The sequence below is a fragment of the Polyodon spathula genome, chromosome 18, assembly GCF_017654505.1.
Source record: "Polyodon spathula isolate WHYD16114869_AA chromosome 18, ASM1765450v1, whole genome shotgun sequence".
NCBI lineage: Eukaryota > Metazoa > Chordata > Actinopteri > Acipenseriformes > Polyodontidae > Polyodon > Polyodon spathula.
In genome coordinates this window covers 18,615,346-18,641,120 of record NC_054551.1, presented here as the reverse complement: position 1 = coordinate 18,641,120, position 25,775 = coordinate 18,615,346, and the positions used below count along the sequence as shown (strand labels likewise).

The 25,775-nt window shown below is 37.3% G+C and overlaps 1 protein-coding gene across 2 annotated transcripts in view; it reads left to right on the top strand.

The window, feature by feature from the left end:
* rabgap1l (RAB GTPase activating protein 1-like) overlaps positions 1-25,775 on the top strand; it is a 378,634-nt gene that overhangs the window by 100,731 nt on the left and 252,128 nt on the right. For both annotated transcript variants that reach the window (XM_041277492.1, XM_041277489.1), the window contains one exon: positions 11,265-11,415. In XM_041277492.1, coding sequence (XP_041133426.1) covers positions 11,265-11,415 — 151 coding nt within the window. The remainder of the gene's footprint in view (positions 1-11,264; positions 11,416-25,775) is intronic.

Here is a 25,775-nt window from a genome sequence, read left to right as displayed (position 1 = left end):
ACAGCTGGGATAGGTGTTATTATCTGTAAGGTGTTATTTTAAGCCATCCCTGTTAGGTTTTGCAGTGTTTACATTTATAATCCCCACCCTATATGGAAGTAAAAGAGTTTTCAGTGGGAATGTTTTAAGATATTGGCATCATATTTGAGACAGAACTGTATTCTATGAGTCTCTTTGTCAGGTTCAGTCATGTCAGGTCAGTCAGTCAGTCAGGTTGTATCATACAAGGTTTTTGTGGCTGCAGCCACCCCAATATCAGTGTCAGTGATCGACCATTACAGTTAATGGCTTCATATATGCTGGGTTATATAAACAACTTGATATTGACCTCTGATCTGATATCGCTATTACATTGAGGACAAGTGCCTTTATTTTTCTGGGATATAGAGTTTTATTGTATTATTTGGTACACAGTTCAATTCCATTACCAATGTTGTTTTGATGGCTTATAATCGGTTGGCAAAATCTATTACAGTATACAGGTGTTGTCTTCACAGTAACTGTGCAGCTGTATTTTATGATTCCTTAAATACAATTCAATAACGTGTTGTCCAGAAAAATTAACCATTCCATTGGCACGTTACCTCTGGCCATATTGATGTTATTGACCGTAATCTATTTTACTTAATGTTTGCAAACAACACACAGATTGTATCCTTGATGTGTATTTTAAGATTTTTCAAGTAACACACTCCAGATGTTAAGTTTAAAGTACTGTTTTCTTGTAGTGTACCATATCTCTTTCAGTGAAACACTGCATAGACACAATCCCATGATTCCAGCTTCACTGCGGTTTCTGACGCCATAGTGATCTACCTAACTCCATGCTGTACAGAATCAACAAGCAGTTTACTACAGACAGACACATTCCATTGCCTTCCGCACAGCTGTATCTGACCGTCTTCTTTCTTGCTGACTTAAATACTTTAGCAGCCCTCTAAAATACAAACTCAGTATGAACCAATGTTGAACACACTGTTTTCACTAATGCACATTTAATTGAGATATTAATGTTACAAACTAGTCATGACTAACATAACTAGTCTGTGTGTCTTCATTTGGAAAAGCAATTTATTATCTGAGCCCAGAAGGATACAGTTAAAGTTGTTACACTTTCAATTTCTATTTATGATGACACCTATTGAAATGTTTTTATATGGCTGTTTCCCTCATTGTATCAGTCCCACAGTGTATTTAACATGCTAGAGTGGGATTATAAGCATTTCTGGCTGAGGTTGTCTGCCTGGTGCATCTGTGAAACTCCCATCCACTTTCATGTGTGCAGTGGATGTTTATTCCGATCAGTTCACTGAGTGAAGAGCATTTCCTTGTGCTGACAGCTTGACAGACTAAGCACCAGTCTCCCTGCCACACTAGGAATTGTAATCAAGGCTCTACGCATTTGGAAGGACTCTTGAATCAAGATATAATTAATATGTTTCAAGCAATATATATATACAGTGGCTTGCAAAAGTATTCAGACCCCTGACCAATTCTCTCATATTACTGAATTACAAATGGTACATTGAAATTTCGTTCTGTTCGATATTTTATTTTAAAACACTTAAACTCAAAATCAATTATTGTAAGGTGACATTGGTTTTATGTTAGGAAATATTTTTAAGAAAAATAAAAAACTGAAATATCTTGCTTGCATAAGTATTCAACCCCCACACATTAATATTTGGTAGAGCCACCTTTCGCTGCAATAACAGCTTTAAGTCTTTTGGGGTAAGTATGTACCAGCTTTGCACACAGTGTCGGAGTGATTTTGGCCCATTCTTCTTGGCAGATTTGCTCCAGGTTGTTCAGGTTGGTTGGACAACGCTTGTGGACCACAATTTTCAAATAGTGCCACAGATTCTCAATGGGATTGAGATCAGGACTTTCACTGGGCCACTGTAGGACATTCACCTTTTTGTTCTTGAGCCACTCCAATGTTGCTTTGGCCTTGTGCTTGGGATCATTGTCCTGCTGAAAGGTGAATTTCCTTCCAAGCTTCAGTTTTTTAGCGGACTGAAGCAGATTCTCTTGCAGTATTTTCCTGTATTTTGCTCCATCCATTCTTCCTTCAATTTTAACAAGATACCCAGACCCTGCTGATGAGAAGCATCCCCACAGCATGATGCTGCCACCACCATACTTCACTGTAGGGATGGTGTGTCTTGAGGCATGGGCAGTGTTAGGTTTGCACCACACATAGCGCTTTGAGTTTTGGCCAAAAAGCTCTATCTTGGTCTCATCTGACCACAAAACCTTTTCCCACATCGCAACTGTGTCACTCGCATGCTTTCTGGCAAACTCCAGACGTGCTTTCAGATGGTACTTTTTGAGTAATGGCTTCTTTCTTGCCACCCTCCCATACAGGCCAGTGTTATACAGAGCTCTTGATGTGGTTTACTGGTACACCATTACTCCACTCCCAGCCACTGAACTCTGTAGGTCCTTCAAAGTGATTGTTTGCTTCTCTGTGGCTTCTCTCACAAGTCTCCTTCTTGTTTGAGCGCTGAGTTTTGAGGGACAGCCTTTTTTTTTGGCAGTGCCTGGGTGGTGTGATGCAGCTTCCATTTCCTGATAATTATTCCAACTGTGCTCACTGAGATATCCAAACACTTGGATATTATTTTGTACCCTTTCCCTAATCTATGCATTTGTATTACTTTATCTCTAACTTCTGTAGAATGCTCTTTGGTCTTCATTTTCCTTCAGATTCACAGCCTTACCAATGATCCTTCAACAGTGGGGTTTTTATCCAGAAAATGTGACCTCAACTTTAATGGTTCACAGGTGGAGGCCAATGGTAAGGTAATTGTGCCCTCATTTGGGCAATTTCTTTCATTGGTGCAAACTGGGAGCTTCTACAGCACAGGGGTTGAATACTTATGCAAGCAAGTGTGGAAGGGGTGTGGGTAATTCACTGACTAGGAGACAGACAGGTGTAATTGAAAACACCACACAGGTGCCCAGTTTTATTTTAGACCAGTTCTTACTTTTTCCGGCAGAGGGCACTGTTGACCGTGGGCTGCCTATCAACGATGATAGACAGCACCGCGGAAATACCACAGCTGGTAAGCGAACAGCAAGTGCACTCGCAGGTGCTCAAAGAAATAATAATGAAAACAGAAGGCGAAAAGAACAAGGGAAAATAAAACAGTAATAAAACTACAAATAAAAGGTGCTGCACTCGGCAGCGTTATCCCGGTCGCCGCTACCCGCATGACCCGGATCACCGTCCTACTCTGTCGGCTAACTAGCCTGCTCTTTTACAATACGCCGGGGTCTGCCCAAGGGTTCCCCACTCTCTCTGTCTCGCTGTGAAACTCTCTCCCGGCTGATTCCCGGTCCTGAATCAGAGCTTCCGCACTCTCGTTGCGTCTAAGTGGGCAGACCTGAGGAAACAGCAGAGCACTTTTTTATAGGGCTAGCAATCTGCCAAGACTCGCCTTTCAGCCATTCAGAGAGGGGGAAAGTCCACACACCTACCTTCCCACCTCCCCGTGTCACTGCCATGACGCACAGGCGGTTGTTGGAAGACTGCCGCCCTCTTCCTGCAGTACTGTGAACACGCCAGCAGAGTCAGCACAGATCTCTCCCTGCTACACAAGATATTTCAGTTTTTTAATTTTCTTAAAAATATTTCCCAACATAAAACCAATGTTACCTTACAATAATTAATTCTGAGTTTCAGTGTTTAAAAATAAAATATCAAACAGAATGAAATTTCAATGTACCATTTGTAATTCAGTAATATGAGAGAATTGGTCAGGGGTCTGAATACTTTTGCAAGCCACTGTGTGTGGGTGTGTGGGTGGGTGTGGGTGGGTATGGGTGTGGGTGGATGGATGGATGGATGGATGGATGGATATCTCTTTTAGTAGTAACAACATACTGTAAGAAAATGTGTTCACGAGATTTGGTTGATCTGTGCTTCTCCAGTTCCTACCAGCTGATTGGTCTTAAAATTTGGTCTTAAAGCATCCCAGTGATTCAGCATCAACAACTTGGTAACATAGGTTTTACAGCGTAAGCATTGCAGACTGTCACAGCACAACACTTAAAGATGGGGTCTTGTTACTGTAGGTCTCCTGGTTCTTAGTACTGTAAGCTTAGTACTGTAAAAACTGAGAACTCAGGAAAGTGTGTACTTATTTCTAGTCCACAGTACGTCACAGATAATAGTGTAAGAATGGTGATTGTGGAGTAGTGAATTAAGGACATTGAGGGGTCCAGGATAGAGAAGATTGTTTCCAGTACACAACTACTTAAGACTAGGGGTAGCATCGAATAGGGGATTGAATAGAAAAGGGACAGTCCACCTCTGGTAGTGGATTAATTGCGCATCACATGGTTGTGTAGTAATTGTATTACCATATAGTAGCAGCTTTCATAACAACAGTAGCATAGATATCATTCTCAGCTATTGGTGAAGTATGTGTGACTCCCCTTGCTTGTTTAAAAGAACATTTCTTCTCAACCCTTCCAGTGTACATCTGGTACAACAGCAGGTGATTGATGGAGCCTGACAGTTCAGCAGGTGGATGGGAGGTGCTGAAGTAGTCATATACTATTACTTTTCTTACACTGACTGATAAGACTTTAACGAGGTGCACTGAAATTGAAATTAAAACAAATTAAAGGTATCCTTTGTCTCAGAATTCAAGAACTTGCAATGTTCACTAACCTAGAGTAGACTGAGCTTTCACACATATTGTTCTTTAGTGAAGTGCTCATTTAAAATCCACCTGACCTGCTATTTTTTCACACAAGTATGAATGAGTTTGGTACTTGTCACGTTTATGATGTCTCTAAAGCATAGGAACAAGAAGACAAGAAGTTGAAAAACTGAGACTTAGAATAGAGAGTAGAAGACACTTCTTTATGCAGAGAGTGATAAGGGTATGGACTTGTCTACCTAACCATGTTGTTGGTGATGGGACGTCCAGATTTTGATCATGTTTGCTGGCAAATGCTTTATTTTATTTTTCAGCATAGTCTGTTTGTTTCTCTGTCGGCTTGTCAGTGTAGTAATTATTGAAGAGAGTTCAAAATTATTAAAAGGTATTTTCTTAGAGGACAACAGCTATATAGCAGACATCCATATTTGAAGGGGACTCCTGTTGACAATATGTCTGTGTACGAGGGAGAGTTTGTTGTTTTGTTTTACCTGTGATTTTAATCCCTGTGCTATAACTTCATGCCATCTGTTTGCCTGTCATTGTGTGAGGGAGTCGTTATTAGAGGATAAGATCTTTACCAAACATATGCCGACTTATATTTGAAAATCTTGCCAAATATGTGGTGTTTGTGTTTTAAAAAATGGTTTTAGGGGTCTCATCTGGTAAAAGCAGGGTGCAGGGTAAGTTGTACTTTCAGGGGAGCACAGGCTCCTGGCTATACGATTTTTGTGAAATAATTTAAAGAAATTACCAATTTTGCTATGTGAACATGAGCACAGCTGCGCTCCTGATGCAATTTAATGTGTGTGCTCCATTTATCTAATTAACACCCAGTGAAATTGGTAGGCATGTAAAATAATTTTGTAATCAGTTTTAGTAGGCATTAAGTAAATCATCTTTTTTTTTTTCTCCTACCACTGTGCCTGTCATTGTGAAGCTGTATTTTTGAGTAATGCTGCATCATGTTGAAGCACAGGTATGCACTGCTTACTGTTGATAACACAGTTTTTTTTTTTTTTTTTTTTTTTTTAAATGCTTAGCACTTCAAAACAATATTTATTCAGTAAATAATTGTTTAAATAATAATATTAAAATATAATATTAGTTTGGAATTTTGTTTTGCTTTAATTAATAAGTTAACCACCGGTTTGTATGTGTGGTGCATTTGTACCTCTCTGCCTTACTGCTGAAAAAGGGTTAATTTACAAGAGCTGTCATTTGCATTTGAATCATTAAGTGTTGTTTTTAGCTTGATCTGAAGCCCTCAGTTTCACAGTTTGAATATACATTGTTGATACGAGTGAAGGTTACTGACAATTATTGAATGAGCTCTTACTTAAGTACTACTATACTTCCAACAGCGTTGTAGAGTTGTGTTTTTTCCACAAGCAATACTCAGTTTGGCTGTTAAGCATCTGCAGTTTTAAAGCATGTACATGCCAAATCATTGTACCGTCTCCACAATATTACCGCGACTCCTGTACAAAAACTTGATCCTTACAATAAAAACTAATACAACACTTATGCTTATTTGTTTTTTTGACCACAAACAATATGGCTGTGAAGCAAATAAACACAGAAACAGAAGAAACTATAAATTCCAATGCTGCATGTGGAATATTCAGTACTTCACAAAAGGCCTGCATGCACATACTAATATGTATATATTTTTTTCTAATAATTAAAAAAAAAAAAAAAAACTAATGATACTGCACTAGCAAACAAAGAAACTATAATATTGTATTCCTTATTGATCGCATCTCAGTTCAAAGTCAGTTCAAAGCAACGACCTCCACCTTCAGCGTAATGGCATTCCCTTCATCAACCTTTCACTTTTTTTGAAAAACTATAGAAGTTTGTTAGGAATGTCTATAATTTTATTTTTAACTTTTATATTAATAGTTGTGTATTATAGAGTTATACAATAGGATAATCCCCTGTGCATAGGTTATATCGCCACTCCCTCGAACATTTGCAGTCCTGTAACCCAACAAATAGAAAAGCAATAGCAGTTATTTTGTAATGCAAAATGGGTACAGCACAGGAAACAGAAACAGTAAGTAATTAGTCTGTTACAAACACTACACTGTGTTTAATAGCTGTGTTTGGAATTGCGATACTGCAGAGTGTAGGACATTTGAGTCTTTGAAAAACACATTTGTTGAACCTAACTGCTTGTTCATATCCGGGCAATAGGGGATACTGCAGCAGGTGCGAAATGTGAGTTTCCGCTGGGATTTTTTAAATGTCTTTGTCCTCTTTTATTCAGCAATGAGCTGTTAGTTTATTGCACAGGTAAATCATCCTAATGTCAGTTAGCATGTGATCAGACCTCTAATGGCGGGCTATGAAAACCAGTGAATCACAGCTCAGTATTTAGTGATGAAAGACAGACCTTCATCTGTTTTCTAAATTAATTGTCACAAGGTGCTCAAACCAAGGGATACTAGAAAGAAACAATATACAGTAAAAATACCCAGCCTTCTCATAAATAAGTAGACCTGACATATAAAATGTATTGTGCTGCTAACAATGAAGGTGACTCAGTCTTCTGCCATCCATTAATAATGTGTGGTCCCATCATTCAGAGGTCTATTAAGGATCAGATATGTTCTGTTAGATTGACCTGCCCTGGATCTCACTGTGGCTGTCTTTCCGCTGGGTGTGACTGAGTGCTGACGTCAAGTGGTAGATGGCAAACATAGGCAGATCTCCAGATGGCAACCAAATGTTTCTGCTTTTTTTTTTTTTACCCCTGATTTTCTGTGAATGACCTATTGCGTTTCCCTCACCACAGCAATTCCCAACAACAGCTCTGGAGAACTAAAGGTTAATTGAGCGTCCTTCCATCCCACAGCCAAGCCAACTAACTTGAAAGCCAATGTCTGCTTGACTTGAAAGCCAAGCTACAGGCTTCTGGCAGACAAAAGGCCAGCCCTACAGGTGTGCGCTTGAACTCACCAGGTGACTGGCCAGTAGGGTCCGCTGTAATGTGATGATAAACAGTCCCTGCCAGTTTTGCCTGAAGGGAATCTTGTTACTAGCAGTTATGCAGCTCAAAACCGTGTTGTAGAGATGTATTTTCAATAAAGGCACCTGTTTAGTGTTGGAGCAATTTTTCTTGCATCTGTTTCTTTATACATAACATGTAGAATTGTATTATTATTATTATTATTATTATTATTATTATTATTATTATTATTATTATTATTATTATTATTATTATTATTATATAATAAATAACATTTTTTAGCAGGCGCCCTTATCCTGGGTGACTTACAATTGTTACAAGTTATCACAGTACAAGGTATTGCATTATAAAATATCTCATTACAGGTTATCGCACTATAAAATATCACATTACATAGTCTCATACAGATAAGAGCACATATGACAGTACAATAAAATCAGTTCAAGTAAGAGCAAAATAAGCCATGCAGTAACCTATAAGAGGGAATTCGTCTAAGTGCAGTTAAACCTTATAGTAACTATTTGCTTATATGAATAAAGTCCAGTAAGAACACGTAGTAAGTATGATAAATGGATGAGAATGATTTCAAATAAGAGTACTTACAAAAAACATGAGTACAGATACCTATAAATGTAAAATCTAATACAAGATACAGTAAGTAGTTGTATATAGGAGTAGTAGTTGAATGCAGCAAGGTATGGAGCAGTTCAGTGCAAGTGCAAGCTGACGGAGAAGGAGCGGGTTCTGGAGGTGGGGGAGTGGAGGGGGGTTACAGCTGCTCTGGAGGTGGAGAGGGCGAGGGGGTGAAGGGAGGTGTATGTGTTCTGTACACGTTTTGCATCATAGCTGTTTAGCTTGCTGGTGCTATTTATGCTGGGTAATCTTTTTGTGGTTGTTTTTTTCTATTTTTTATTACTGTTTATTCCCTTTGTGAACGACAATTACTAGTTGTTAGTTACAGCTTTTTTATATTCATCTTAAACAGTTATGAAAACACATGTAACATTCTCGGAGACTTGCTCATGTTTAAAAGCCAACATGCATATTTTACTGTGTATTGAAATGAGCGTGACTTGGCTTTCTTTTTTTCTTTTTGGGCTCCATTTTCAAATTGGGGTTCCTGGAAACAGCATCTGTGGTCTTCTATTACTGGCCCAACTTAAATGGTCTGCGATTTGCATGGAGGTCTACAGCTATAGCCAATATTTTCACATCACCTAGAATTTTAGGATTGAGACATAATAAAAGAAAAAAAAAAAATTATATGAACATCATTTAGATATTTTATTTAACATCCTGTAATCAAATAAGCTACAAAATGATATTGCAAAAGTTTATTGGAAGCCATAACAGTAGTACAGTATTTCATGTTAGGTTTTGAAATTTAACATTTTTCAGTTGTCAGTTTTTTGCTAAGTATGTGGAAAACTACACAGCAGTATATAAGTCAATATGTTAATGTAACATTATTCAGCAGGTTTCTTTAACTTTTGGCCATAGCTATAGTTACATTCCAAATGGTGGACTATTCCACTTTTCAGTGTCAGCTATGCCACGAAACATAATCACACAATTTCCCTATAAGTTAAGTTTCAGATCTAATCACAGTTGATAAACTGATATATTGGTACAGCTTTTGTAGTTTGATACAGTCGCCAGAATTCACTATGGTAACTTATCATAATTGCTGACGGAGGACATTCGCTGAAAGTCTTCATCTGTTTGAAAGTGATCACTTTCCTCTACATCGTCCTGGTCAGTGTCTAAAACCAGTGAATCTGCGTCGCCTCTATCGCTTCCACCAAGACTGGAGTCTGCTACACACCAGACGCGATGTGACAAAATTAATAGAACCTATACTTTTGACAAGTATCTTTCACACCACATGAACATCATAGACACCGAACAAAATGATTATATAAACTGTTTTGCACTGTCATTAGCAACACAGGTCTAAACAGGTTTAAACATGATATCTGGTAATAGATTAAAGAAAGTTCTGTTTATATGCCTTATTCCCTGGATATCTATTATACTTGCACTTTGTGTCATGTCACCTTAGCAATGTCTTTCAGGTCAAAGCATGTCACTTGCTGAAAGCATGTCAGTCAATAGAGGATGCGGCTGGTTGATTAATGGCAGGAAAGAAGCCATTGAATGGGATGGGGACAATGTCACCCTCATGGCTTGCAAACAGAGATTTATTTAACCAAGTCCTGTACCAGATATGTTTTAAAATAAAAAAAATATATATTATTTCTTATAACATGGGTTTCTTTCATAACTGCACGTTTAAGTGTTGTATAACAAAATCACAACAAGTAATATTTGAGGAACTTTTTTGTTAGCTGTGTTAGCACTTTAAAGTCTTGAATCTAACTTTTGCAAGCCACGTGATAACTAGGGAATCTTGAGGAGCAGGTATGGACAGCTGTCCTTCTAGACATCTAGCTTGCTGAATCATGTTACAAATTCTCCTATGCCTGACAACCAGAGCAGGATAACACGCAGAATATAAACATGCAATACAGAAAGCTTTACTGTTTCTCTTTGGTCTCAATTTACTTTTAGTTCTCATTTCCAGACTGTCGCAGTGGCTTAGTGGTTAGTAAAGCTGCATGCAGTGGATGTAGTTCATGGTTATTTACTTTTTTATATTATTGAAAGCTATTGAATTTTGTATTTACAACCAAAAAATCACCATTTCTTAATGTTGAGGAAGTTACTTCTTAAAAAGGTAATCTGTTACAGTTACAAGTTACTTGAACACAGTCTGTTTACACTTCTCAGAGGTGGCCACATCCTATCCTGTCAGACTGTACTGAATAAAAGTTTTTGTTACATTTTTTAAATGTGTACTGTAGTCTGGTGTACAATCTTTTGTTTGGTTTGGTTAGGCAATATCCTTTGAAGATACAGCTACTGAGCCCACCTGTTCCCTCCTCTGCATCCATTTTCTAGCAAGATGATAAGAGCGTTTATGTGACATGTAGCACATTCATGTGACACGTAAGATTTGACTTGCAATGTTGAAACACGTTTTGATTTCCACATTATTCAAGGTAACTTATGTTTCCACCTGTCTGAAAAAGGAACCATTGCACTGAAAGTTACTGACAAATGTAATCGGATTACAGCAAAGCATTAGATGTAATGTGTTACTCCCCACCACTTTATACAAGTCTTACTGGAATGAGTCCTGCTGACAAATCTGCAAACATCACATTAAACATGTATTCTACTTTCTGTTGAATCCTATTTAGCCTAGAACAAAGAAGAATGGGGGAACATAATTGAAGTCTAACATCTTAAACAGAGTTGATAACATTAACCTAACCAATACTTTAGGCACAGTACACAAACCAGGACCAGAGGACACAGTTGGAAACTAAGTTGAGATAGATTTAGGACCCTCACACAGAAAGTGGTGAGGGTATGCAGTGGGCTACCAAGTCATGTTGTTGAGGCAGAATCATTTGGATCCTTTTTCAATCAGCTTCTTGTGACTGGACAAGTATATATAGGCCAAATAGCCTCCTCTCTTTTGCAGATTTGCCTATGTCCTTTTGTTATATAAAGCAGCCTCCAACAAAAGGTGTTTGTGTTTGTGCTCTTAGGCACAGCAGCCTGGGTGTACGTCCCAAGGGTTTGACTGCGCTGGTGAAGAACGGAGTCCCAGAGGCTCTTCGTGCTGAGGTATGGCAACTGCTGGCAGGCTGCCATGATAACCAGGCCATGTTGGAGAATTACAGAGTCCTCATCACAAAGGTAAGGATAGCTCTTGTTAAACAATTTCACTGTATGTTTGCGTGTGTATCAGTATTGAACTGATATGTTTACATGCTGTGTGTAACTTTATAAAAGTTTACTGTAGTAAAATAATGTCAAACTGAACTAAAGCATGAAAGTATTGTAAAGCCCAGTGAGGTTTGGTAAAGCCTACTAAAAAAAAACAAAAAAACAAAAAAACCTAAAATTTTATGACAAATGTTCAGACTAAAAATCTTTTTGACTGTATGAAAAAGTTCATGTTCATTCGTAGTTTACTTTTTATGTGGGTATTTACACAGTATAACCATGTATAAAGGAAAGTCAAGCACTTTATAGCCATTGTGGAACAATATCATAAAAATATAAACTGTGTGTAAAAGTATTGCCCTGAGAGGTATAAATGGTTAAATTATTAGAAACAAAAATCTACAAAAACACGAATCGGTCTGTAATATTGCAGAGCTTTATCAACAGTTAAATAAGACAGATTTGTTAATATTCCTAGTTTTGCTAGCCAGCGTGGTTTGCCTCCAGCACACGCTCCTCCGTTAGCTTATGATCTTGCCAAGGATCTGTCAGTTTCCGATTTTTCCAACATTTTTTAGATGAACCTGGACTAGGCCAGTGACTTGTTTATTTTCTTTGATTGAGAGGTGAGCTTGGTGTTTTGATGGTGAGAGATGACCTTGGTGTTTTGATATTGAGAGATGATCCAGGTGTTTTGATGGTGAGAGATGATCCAGGTGTTTTGATGGTGAGAGATGATCCAGGTGTTTTGATGGTGAGAGATGATCTAGATGTTCTGATATTGAGAGGTGATCTAGGTATTTTGATTGTTGTACAGTTTCACAGTTTAGGGAACCAAAGCAGCAACTCTTGTCAAATAGATGAAGCCATCAAATCCTCAGAGATATTTGAGAGAATGAAAGAAGAAAATCGGTTGTCTCGGTTTTGCAAAATCCATTCTGTAGTTCCACGATCTAAAGCCCCTTTCACACTGGCACTCCTGCCCGGGTCCCGACCCGGGTTCTGGCTACTCTGTTTACAACGCCACGTAGTGTCAAATCACGTACCTGGGTCGTACCCAGGCTGACCTGTGTTGTGGTGACCCAGCTCAGGATGTGGGCCGAGGCGCTTTGACCAGGGTTGAGAGAGACAAAATACATGACGGCCGTTTGTAAGCCGACAAAATAACAAACAGTCACGCCTGCGTGAAAGGAACATTTTTGTTTATTCTGTTTAGCCATATGTTTTATTTGAGACACAGCATGAGCCAGATTGCAGCAGAGATGAAGAAACATTTGCTCTAATCAACATTTGGGCTGACAGGTCAATTCAGAGAAGCTTAGATAGAAGTGTCCGTAACAAGCTGCTTCCGGGGCATTGCTACGCGCATTGTGTACTTGCTTCTGTCACTCAGGTCCACCCTACTTTATCAAAAGCAGTGTGAAATCACGTAGCCGACCCGCACAATACCGGGTCCTGACCCGGGAATAGCATGCTAGTGTGAGAGGGGCTTAAGTCGTTGTAATGCCAATATGAAACAACGTTTTCTTAAGGCAAGTGTCTGAGCCTTTAAATGTAGAAAAACGTGTTTGCCCATCACGTCAGATGTATTATATGATATTTATTTTGTTTATATCCAGTTTTTCCCTAAATGATGCTGTATTGCAGTCATGGGTTATTTAGATCTGAAGGTTTATAGAGATTTGCTGCTGGTTATAGCATGATAACACTGTTTTCCCTTGTCACTTTTTATGTTTACATTTAAGCTCTGTAAGCTGGTAAATCATGCTTTGAACGTTATTTGCAGGTTTATTTGTGTTTTTTTTAAATTTCTTTTTCAATTCAAGTACCAAGAAGACTATTTATTTGAGCAATGATGTCCAGCCTATGGAAAGGATGATATAAGGTTTGTTTTCAGAGCTCAGTAAATGTGCAGTTTTAAAGGACAGGTGGGAAAACACGGAGGAGGTTTATTTTTAATCTGTGTGTTCAGCTGGGGAATCACTGAAAGCAATTAAATGTCATCTCAGCCCTCTTCTTTAGGAATTGTATAATCATTGTAAATCAGCTCCATGGGTTGTTTTCTAGCATCTAGCTATACTTTCATTTCATTTCATTCCTCCCTAAAGATAATAGAAACATAGTTACAAGACAGAAGGCAACAATATTTTAGCTGTGTGCTCTGACTCTTGTGGAAGTTTCTTAATAAATATTAAAAAATTCTAACTTTTATAATTTTATAATAATAATTAGTCATTGTGAATTATAATACATCTTCAGTACTAAAAGAAAATAAAACTAAACAACACATTTTGACTAATCTTTTTAAATGTGTTTTTTTTTTTTTTTTTTAATATTTTGAAATTCAGTACTATTTAGTGATTATTGTTATGGATGAATTGTAATACATCCCTGCTTCCAGGTTTTGCATATAGTGTTCTGTTGAGATCAGTCAGCTACTGGGAACCGGGCAAGATTACATGGGCCAAATGGCCTCTTCTCATTTGTATATTTTCTTATGTTCTTGTGTATGTTATTGCCCATTAAAAATTAAAGACTATTAGAAATATGTGAAGTTAGAATATTCAAACATGAAAAATCCATGATTATCCCAAAGCTTGATAAATAGTAAATTATAATAAAACACTAGTTTGCTCATCTCTGTTAAAAAAAAAAAAAAAAAAAAAAAAATTCCAACATGACATTCAAAGAAAAATACTGGTGTTGTAATGTTTTATTTGTGTGTCACAAGGTTCTCTTGTGCATTTTGTTTGACGTGTGGAAGAATAAAATTGACATTAAAACCTAAACATTTTCCAAATTTACGGACAATTTAAGTTTCACAACACAAGTTGAATAGGTTTTTGAGTTAATGTATTTCTGTACAAACTCACACAAGCCTGGGTTGCTGAAGTAACATCAATTAAGTATGTTATTTAAATGATTCAGTAGCATTTAACACTGTTAAACATGTTGTTCCTTCTAAAGCCCTTCAAAAATTGTCAGGAAACATTGTCTGGAAACTTTTTCAAGCATGCTGCATGCTCCAAAAATGGAGGAAAGCCTTATTGCACAGAGTGGTGCTGCACTGCTAATTGCACGAACACTGTAAAAGAAGGGGAGACACAGGAACAAGAAGTCATGGGGACAAAGGAGTGGATCCTGAATCATGAGGAGAGAGGAGAGGACCATACTCTTTTAAATGAGCTGCGCTTAAGTTATTGCAATTTTGTTTTATGGACGTTGGGCTTTATTGCTCTGTGAACAACTTCTAATAGTGAACCTACAGAAGCAGATGAGACTGATTCCAGTGTGATGAGTTCAGAGCAGATTTAACAGGGGCCTGATTGTTCAAATTCCTGGCACTGTTGATTTCAATAATAATACCTAAACAAGGGGAGTTCTGAAACCCAGGACTGGGTGAAGGGCTAGTCGAAGTTCCTAACCTCTAAACTGGTCAGCAATACATGATGACATGCTACAAAACGATGCACAATTGAGAGTTTGAACTAAACACATCTGATTGGAATAAACCTTTACTACAAAATGTCAAATACCCTTGCAGTACTGTACACAAGACAGTGATGGGGCATGTGAGCCTTTTTAGTGTGCAGTAGTCTCCAGGTTAGCCGAAGTGTTCTCTAAGACAGAGTTGACCACAGACACAATATCAGTCAATAAATAAATAAGTATGTATTACTTTTCTCGACGCACATGCATCAACATATGAAATGAACAGAATAAGTAAGAGTAAAGCAATGGGCAAGTGTATGTTAACAGACTATAGTAATAAAGTAACAGACAAACTAATGTTAATAAACTAACTGTCAAACCACACGTTAAAAAATGCAGCAGCAGCTCTAGATTAATTCTGAATACATAGCCAGGAGCAATATTCAAGACATGCACAAAAAAGCAACTAATCAGAATGGAAAACACCAAATTGCCCAGTGACTTTGCCTGGATTCAGGTTTTTTTTCAAGAGCTTGAACAATTTCCAACTTTGTGCTATAAGAGAAACAGCAGTGTGTGTCGCTGTTTGTTTATATGCCATTTTGTAGTGATGAGGTGCACGCCTGGAAATCAGAATACACAAGAGGCAATGATAAATTGAAAGATTGAATAAACCAATCAGTGTTCCTCAAGAACTCTCACAATAACAAGTCAGTTTTGAAAAGATTGAATAAACTATTTTAATTTAAGTCTAATGATGATGATGGTGATGAGTTATCAGGTTACAAAACAGTACTGTATTTGTTGTGAACAAATCCATATCTGTGCCAAAATGGTGTTCTTTTAAGTAAAATTCCTGTTCCGTTAGCTGGAGCATTTACAATGGGAAAAATCCATTATACGACAAGGTTGTTCTTTTAGCTGAAGTGTTCTCTAGGAGGTGTTCCTGTACACGGAGACTATTTGTATTTCTGAATGTAGAAATAACATCATTAAGTTTCCTTTTATAATAAATCATGTTGGTACTGTATTAGAATCTGCTGCCATTTAGACAAATTGTATAACCCTTAATAAAATCATTACAAACGTATAATCTGAAAATGTAAATAGATTTTGTGTGCTTATGGTTAATGCAGTGTCATTGTATATGTCTTGTGCAGTATGAGGCTGAGGTGTGCCCTTAGCTGGTGCAGTACAAGATTGTGTCATGATCAAATTACAGCATGCTTAGTGTTTCTGAAAAACCTGCAACATTTGCGAAAAATAAATTTATTAGTATATTGTATACTGCAAAATTTGCCAGCTTAGCAATACCCAAGCAGTATGTGCTAGTTTTTACAGTTGAGAACTACATAGAAAGAATCATAGAAATGCCTTATCTGTGCAGGATATAAATGATATGTAGCAGTATTACAGATTTACTGTCTTTATTAAAGACCAGATAGGAGTAGAAAAATTGTGCTATATTTACCTGTATTTTTGTAAAGTGTTTTGGGGATTTTATCTGACGGCATAGTCAGACTACTACAATTTTGAATTTTATTTTTATTCTGTGTTCCTGAGATCAGTTTCTCATTACTATCATCACATAGCAGACCCTCAATTGGCCTGGTTTTAATGACAGTAATTACATCAGTTTGGTCTGATTGCAGTCTTTTATGTTGCACATTTCGCAAGTGATACAGAATCATGCATAACAAATCAAACGCAAGGACGTCTTCTACACTCGCAATCAACTCGAGCTGCACTTTCAGTCACTGCTGGGGATTGAGTTGCAATAATGAGGAGCTGGGTATCAAACTATAATGTGTTTCCTGACTGGTACTGTCTGGGGGGGGGGGGGGGGGGGGGGGGTTGGGGGAGAGGATTTCTTTTACATGTTTTACATGTTTTTGGACTCCTCCGATAAGCCGAGTTGAACGGGACAAAGTCCATAGTCATAGCTGATTAATCTCAAGACTTTGTCAAGTCAGGTCTTAAAGGATCCCAGTGATGTTGCCTCAAGTGCATGGTTACTTAACCCATTCCATACCCTCACGACTGTGTAAAGACTTGTTTCGTACCCTTATCCTAAGATTCCTGTTTTCCAGCTATGTCCTGGTTTACGTGCTGCACTTAAAATATTGTTTAGGGTTAACATTATCAAGAGTCCCCCTAATTCTTCTTTGCTGTAGGATAGGAATTGGGAGATTTATCAGATTTCAGCTTTTCCAGTATAACATGAAATCAGATAAACAAAAATAGCGATCTATAGATATAAATTGCCCCTTGTTGTTTGAACATTTTCTTCTGTTCTTAATAGTAGTAATTCAGTTTTACCCTGCAACTTTCAGGGACTATTTACTGCTGGCAGTGCGACACATTTTTAGTAACACTGCAGAGGTAGTTTATTATTATCACTAAATAGAATTAGGACTTGAAAGAGATCAGTATTAGAGTTACATTTAGAAGTTCTAGGTTGGATTTACAGTAGATCTGCTAATTTATTGGGTCACATTACCCATCTCAAACTATTTATTTAGAGGTGCACACTTAAAATGTTTATTTATTTTGCCTGAATAGTGTTTTATTTTTTTATATGCAACGAATGGAAAACAGAAAGCAACTGCCACTGTTAACACATAGGTGTCAAATATGTATATATTTTATCTTGAACTTGGGCAGTCATACAGTAGCTCAGTATAACCTCGGGTGGGCTCTGCTTCGCTCCGCCACTCTTGAAGGTGAAGTGGGCAAAGGTAACTAGTAAAATACATTGAATATTTTCAGTGGGGCGTACATATTCTCCATATGTTGCAGAAGTAAAATATATATCAAGGATGAATATCGAGACCTGGCAGTTAAAAAGTTGTTGTAAGCAGCTGTAAGCTTTGTTTCTTGCTAAACTATGTTTGAAGAGGTAGGGAAATACACTGCACTATATACTAACCTATACTAGAACTCTAGTCAGTAAGCCACATGTTATAATCTGCTTGTTGGTGCAGTATACTTTCTAAATGAGATTCAGAGCCCTTGTTTTGCTGACATCACTTGAATATACTGTAAGTATAGTCTAACCTCTATGGGTCTCAGGAGTGTCTTTTTGATAGAATAGGGTTGCTCTTACTGGAAAGGCAATAGCCCTGCTGTCTATGGAGAAAAAGACTGAGAACAAAATATAGAAAAGCTCACATCTGGGCTAGTACAGACTTGTTAAAGAGAGCTGTTTCAGCTTTGAAATTAATTATGTCCAAGTCTCCTGACACAAGCCTTGTTAAGGTTAACTCTGGCTTATATCAAGTTGTTGTTTTTTTAAAATAATAAGTTCACTGAAAGTGATTACAGAAAACCCTGTATGTTAGCTTGTTGGGCAGCTCATTCAGTGAATCAGTGTTTGTTATATCCCGGTATACTAAATGTAGATAGCTAGCCGCCCACTTTGATAGAAATAGCATGGCTGCGTAATGTTTAACTGCTGAATAAATTACAAGTTAATTAAATGCATTATGGAGGATCCCATGGGGAAATCTGTACTGTCAATGTACCTATTTGATATTATTAGGGCTGCAACGAAGGGTGCATTTTGACTTTCGAATGTTTGGAACACATTACTGAAGGAAAATTCAAACCTTCGATGGTACTAATTTCATAATGTACTGGTGACATCACCATAGTTACGTTTATATTTGATTGAAAGTCCTTTTATTTTACAGGTAATCCATATAAATGGGAAGAAAACACTCACATTTAGTTTAAAAATACATTATATAGAACAGTATACATGTTTTTATAATTTAAATATAAATATAAATACACATTGTCAAATGGTTTCTGTTAGCAAAGAAAAAAAAAGTGTGTGAATGCCACCTGACACACCTTCAAAGGTTTAAATCTATCTTTGAATCCCTGGCTTGCAAACGAACCTGCGAACACAGCCCTAGATATTGTATAATTTATTCTAGGTCCATGTGAAGGTTATACGTTGATTTGCTTTTTTGATTGAACCACCTGCAGTGTTTACAAGAAACACACTATTTCCTTTCCTGTGCTGTCCATATTGTAGTAATATATGTTTCATCATAATCCCAATTATTTCATATTTGTAATCACATGTCATAGGCAAATCAACAAAGGGATAACTGTTTTTCAAATTTTACTATGGTCTTTTCACCAGCAGAAATATATGTATTTTTTTATCCGGTAAATGCTCCCTCCTGCAGCAGTGCTGGTGCTATGATTGAAATGAGTGGTGTGTTGTGGAATAGGAAACCAGCATTGTTGCAGGAGGGAGGGTGATCTGGATACACTGTGAGCCTTATGAGTGAAATTCTGTTTCTCCTGACGAACACTCCTGAGTAAATGATGATAAATGTTTTCTTGTAAACACTGCAGGGGCTTCTGTAACACTTATAATAAGTTCAATGAGAAACGTTTAGACTCAAGGTGTTGCTCAATGTCTTCAGTGTTGAAATTAGTTTTGATTTGCATATGTGAATCAAAACTCATTTCACTATTAAAGACGTAAGACTTACAGTCAAAACGTTCATCTTTGAACTTAGTTTCTTTTAGTATTTCAAAATGTTGAATAATTGATGGTTTTCGGACTTTTTGTGCTTTTTTTTCAAATTTACATGATATGATAAAATAATAAAGGTTAAAAAACCTTTAAAAGTCTTACTCATTAGAAAAAACAAAAGTCTATTTCTATTTGGCTGCTGCTCGCTGGTGGGAGAGCAGTCTCCCTATATGCTAGTAGTTTCCATAACAGCAAATTTTGCTTCCATTCATTTTTCTTGATCTCATTAACATGCATTCTGAGTAACGAGTTCCTCTTATTTAGTCATTGAAACAGGAAGTAATGTTTGTGACCTGCAACAATTAAGCTTTTTAACGAGAAATGCATTCATTAACAACCTCATCGACTCAATTTCAAAGCATTAATGGATTGATTTAATTAACACATTTAGTTTGAAATTACTTGCTAGCAAAGCTCTCGTTACTATACCACCAGTTCGATACAGTAACACTGGTTTTTGAAAATCCAAGACATTTTTATATCAATTTTTCATTTTTTTTTTTTTATTATCGGTGTGAAAGGGTAGCGTTGTGACCAAGGCTGTTTACCAGCAGGAAGCAGACCCAGAAACAAAAAAGGCATAGTTTAAGCGCAGATGCACGCGTTTATTGGCAAAACAAACCAAAGAAAACACAGGAACAAAAAACATTTAAACAAACACTGTTTACGGTTCAGGGTGGGCAGTCGCCTTCACTGAACCATTCTTCACCCTAAACTCACCCACTAAACAAAGGATCTGGTGCCCCTTTATACCATGAATTAATCAATCAGGACCCAGTCGCATTCCACACGTGGACTTGGAAGGATTGGGATTTTAACCCCATCTCTGCCAAACTTAAATTCAAAATATTCAAACTTGATTTACACAGCACACCAAAACTCATTATATGCACATGCAGGACTTCCACCATGCCACAATCAGTAATACTCACTTTTCTAACAATATTTACAAAGAGAGGCCAATCAACCCTTCAGTCCTTGTCCATTTCCTAGTATCTGATTTGATCCCAAAACACTGTGGATCTTAAAGGATCCAAATGATTCAGCATCAGCAGTGCGGCTTGGTAACGCATTCCACTCTTGCCCTCCGTCCGACGTCTGTCTCCACTTTCTTTCCAGTAGTATCCTCTGGTCCTGATCTTTGCTGAGTGTAAAGTATTACCTAGAGTTAACTTCGTTAAGATTATAAGAACTTTCATTTGGAAGATTGAAGGTTAACTTCCAAGATGTTAATATTAAGTATGCTAAAATAAGTTTTACGCAATGCCTTTCCTTGATAAAATAAATAAATAAATAAATAAAAAAAACAAAACCCTGACCTGTCATAGCAGTATCGTGTCCAGGATAATAGTATGTGAACATGTGACCCCTAGTATTGTTTAAATGCAAAAGGTTGTCGTATGAGTTTTGTTCAAACTGATGGTGAGCCTATTGACTACTATTCGATAGAGGGAATTGGCTTAAGTTCGCATAGTAAAAGCATGGTAGAGTGTAACAAAGCATATTAAAAACATGGCAGACTATTTAAAACAATGGTCAACATATAAAATAACTGGGGAAAACATGTGAAATTGCTAATATTTACCCATGGTATACTTTTAGTTTGCACCCTAGGGTTAAGGTCAGAAACCTTTATCAGGTAATAGGATGCCATTTCTATATTTTTGAAATCTTACCTATCCTATTCCTAGACTCTGCATGTTCTTAGATGGCCATGCATCTTCTATTTGCTGTTATTTTTTCTGTCCAGTCTGCCCTTTGGTTATTATCGATTTATTATTGGCACTTCAGGTAAAGGCCAGAATGTTGTGTTTTTGACTTTTTTTTATTTTTATTGGTTTTACTTGTTTTTTATTTCATTTACTTTTCCAAGTACTTTGCAAATTAAGTCATTCTTTTATGAAGATTGTTACTTACTGTAGCTTCGACAACATTTCTGGCAGTCAGGCACTGGTGTGAAGCTAGACAGTATTACTATTGGTGTGAATATGTGGAAATGAAGTACAGAAATTGCTTGGTAATGAACTTGGCTTTGCTGACACTGACAATGTGGCGGTTTCATTCCATTTATAAATTTGCAGGATTGCATATCCATGTTTTGATAGCTTTCATGTATGTTGAGAATTGCTCTAAAGTCTGAGTAGAGTAGGGGTGGCACTGAATAGTCTAATAGTAATTTGTTGTTGACTATGCACATGTCACGTGATTGTAAAACTTGGTTATTACCCCCTTAACTTATACAACTTATATAACAATACAATTTCTTATTGAAATGTGTTAACAAAGTTGCTAGTCATTGCTTACCATAACAGTTTGCAGACTAGACCATTCATAGGCAGAATTGCTCATGATAATTGGAGATGACCGCTGTGCTCTTAGCAGCTTCCTACTCTCCCCACGCATAGTAATTTATTTAATTCACTGAGTGATCCAATTTGTAAAACTGTATATCCAAGGTACTGGTATTGGATTACTCAAGTTTGCCATCCTGCAAATTTGAAAAGTGTATAGGATCAACTACACACATCTTAAACAACACTATAAAACTGTAAAATAGCATAGATCTTTTTGAGTCTTGGCTGTACAGTACAAACAGTTGGGGAATATTCTGAAGGCAAATAATCAGCATTAAATAGTTTAGAGTCTACTTTTAAAAAGATCTGTAATGTACATTTCCTCTGTGATGCAGTTATACAAAATAGTAATTACTTTGGTTTATTTAAAAAAAAAAAAAAAAAAATCTACCAGTGTGGTTATGTGTCATTTATAATAAAGAATTGTCTTTGACACATCTTGTTATAGGCTTGAATTACCTGCTGACTCAATGCGAGCGATATGATCTGTATTTTTTTCCCCCCCAAGAAGAGACAGCTGAGGGCTAGCATTGAGGTTCAGTGATGGTGCTGGGTGTTCAAAGGTGTGTGTGTGTGTGTGTGTGCGCCTGCTGCTGCCATTACAGTGTGTAAGGCAGGTGCAGGGGGCTGTTGCCATCTCTCTTGAAATCTGCCTGTAGCCTACAACACTAGGAAATGATACGAGAATTCTGCTCACTTTATTTGAAAGAACAGTCTCCACATTTCCAATTAAACAGTGTTCTTTTTAATGTGCAGTAATAGAATGTTTCTTCTCTGCATCTCCTTATCTCGATTTCTTGTGGTAATTGATTTTAGCTGTTACTGATTGAAAAAAACCAAAACTTTAACCATATAACAAACTCTCTGTAAAATATGATACTCTTTGCTTAGCAGTCACAATATGGCAACTGATAAAACCCAGGCCTCAGGTGCATTTTGAGGCAGAAGCCCAGCCAATGAAAAGTAGTGTCTATACTTAGGCTGTAGAGGGCTACTAATTGGCTAGAAGAACTAACTACTGCTGAATTTGATGTTCATTTGCTCCGAAGATATGCAAAAATATTTATTTATTTATTTAGTAATCTGCAACTTGAAGTTATTGTTTTTCTGAAAAGGAAAACAAAAAAAGTTAAATAAAACTGCCAACTTGTATGTTTTTTGTACATTTGAAATGACTGTTCCACTACAATAATCACACTCTGCACTGTTAAAATTTAAACGCAAAGACTTTGTTTATTCTTACCACCAGTGCTCCAGACTAAGTTTCATCAGGCAGCGCTTGCTTGCTGAGAACCACTCATCGTAAACAAGACGAAACTACTTACTGCATTTTAATACACACTGATGTCAGTAATTACTGTGCTGTTGTTTACCTGAATACTACAACCTTAAAATCGTAATCTATTTATTTTTTGGCAGAGGTCCAAAATAACTACGCTCAACCCTGGTTTTAGAAACTATTGCCTGGCTGCATTCTGTTCTAAAGCCCAAGACTTTGAGGGCGTTATCTCTGCAGCTGACCTGATCGAAATTTCATGATTCAAAGAAAAAACGTATGAGGAGGTTGATTGACATTTTTAATTTGTGCGATTCTGTTTACTTTCTTAAGCGTTAAACTAAAAAATAATTATGAAAAAAAGATTAATATCTATGTGGCCTGTAACTCTTAACCACCAGCTGTAATGGTGGCGAATTTCACTTTAAAAAGCTGTTGACACAGATGTGTTTTGATCTTAATGCATTGAATGAAATGAGGTCTTAACCACTGGTTATACTGTTTTAACGGTATGGCTTTAGAATGTCAGCTGCCAATCAGAATGCCATTTACCAAACTAGGGTTAAATACTATGACAGATTAAAAAATTCAAACAAGGCCCTTTGTGTATCTAAATCCAAGTAAGTTGTCTCTTAAGCTGTGAAGGTTGTCAATATGTAAAAAATGTTGTAAAATGTCAAGGATGAGTATTATTTTAATCATTTACACAACATCTTAAGAGAAACAGACTTGTTAAGAAGGAATCTTTGAAATGCCATGGTTTTTACCCCTGCTACCCTGGTACTAGCTAATGCTCGCTTTCCTTTCTCAAGCCTCCAGCTGACAGAACACATGGAAGGGGTTGCGGTGCTGTGCTGTGCAAGAAACACATCCAGCTACTGCGAGGAAAAGGGTGCTTTATTTGTTAAATATTTTGAAGACATGCAGTCCAACCTCTTGTTAGGATCATACTATGTATACTAACAAGAGATGTAATGACTCACAATATGTATCGTGATATGCAGACCTCAATATGATGGGTCACGATTCATGTCATGGGCCTGATGATGAGCTACTTGTATGATGCATAATAAGATCAGATGATAATTTTAAGATGACTATTTTGTTAAAAGACAAATATTTAATACGATATGGAGAGTATATATTCATACCTACTGTTAAACTTGAAATTATCCTTCTTTTAAGAACCATTTGGTGAACTACAATGGGTTAGGCTGTGCTTTAATGATGCTTCTCTCTATTACAGTGTGAAGGCATTATCACAGTTCACTGATGCACAATGAATAATTACACCCCTAAAACTAACTCTTTCAACCAAATAGAAGCACATTGCACCATACAGTATAACGGCTATATTGTTGAATGTGCTCCCCAGTAATAAGACAGTGACAGATCCAATAGATGTGGTTTGTGTTATAATGGATTTTAATTATCTATTGTTTAATGTTCTAATTATTAGCAAAGATTTGTTTTTGACTGTTGTTGGCACCCATCTCAACATGTTTTATTGCTGAAATTGGTCACACTTAGTCTTGCGAAGCACCAGTCAAATCACAGTTTTACCACTGCATTGAACCTCTCATTAGCTAGGAGGACAATTCGGCAGCAGTGAGCTTTAATCTTTGACCTGTCTCTGATGCCAACAAAGGGCACAGTCAACTTGGACCTGGATCAAATCTTGAATGGGTCCCAAAGAGTAAAGTCTTGGAAAACGTTTCTTCAGAATAATGTTAGCACTTGAATTCCAAAGTGAGTAAGACCTACGGCTTCTGCTTTGGGTACATACAGACTGCATTCAAACAGATTCTCCTTGGACAATGAGTTCTCTCTGTCTTTTAGGGGTTGTCCGGTAATGGCACAGCCGCATGGTGTGCAAGGGGAGTTCTACAATAAGTGACGTGCAGGTTACTGGTTGTGCAAACTTTCGGATCATCACTGCGGTTTTAAGTGTTGCATTTAGTTGTGGTGCTCCTACAGGTTAGGAAGGCAAGATTGGCAGGGACTGAATCACCACTCAACAATAGCGCCTACTGGCCAGGCCTACAGTGAGTTCATGCACACTTTCAGGTCTGCCCTCCAGCTAAACTCTGAATAACAAAGAGGTTACCAGCAGTTCGCGATTCAGTGAACTATATTCATATCAGGCATATTTAATTATACATACTTGTGACAGGATATGGCTAAGTGGTGACGTCAGGCCAGAAGCAGGAAGAGATGCACTAAGGCAGTACTGCAGTGAAAAGACGCGCTGGTGCACCGTTTATTCAAAAACAATAATAAATAAAATATTTTAACAAAAACAAACACTGCTCACAGAGCAAAAAAAAAAAATTAAACAAAAGAAATCACAAACACTAAACAAACCGGTCAGGCTGGGCAATCGCTTTCCATGATCCTATGCTTTGCTTTAGTTTCGTTTTTACTTACCTCTCGATCTCCCGTACTCTCCTCTGTACACACCCATCCAGAGTGCAGAGAGCTGCAGGTTTTTGTACAGGTGACCATCTCCCGATTAGCAACAAATTAATTACTTAATTAACTCAGGAGATGGTCACCTTCTGCACAATGTTTTTTATTAATTATTCCTGGTAGACCTTGCCTCTGCTAGAACACATTCAAACAAAAAAAAAACAACAATGTGGTGCTTTGCCGTCACATATAAATACATACATAAATGTAAAAACAGTAACTATGGCTTTCGCCATCATTAAAA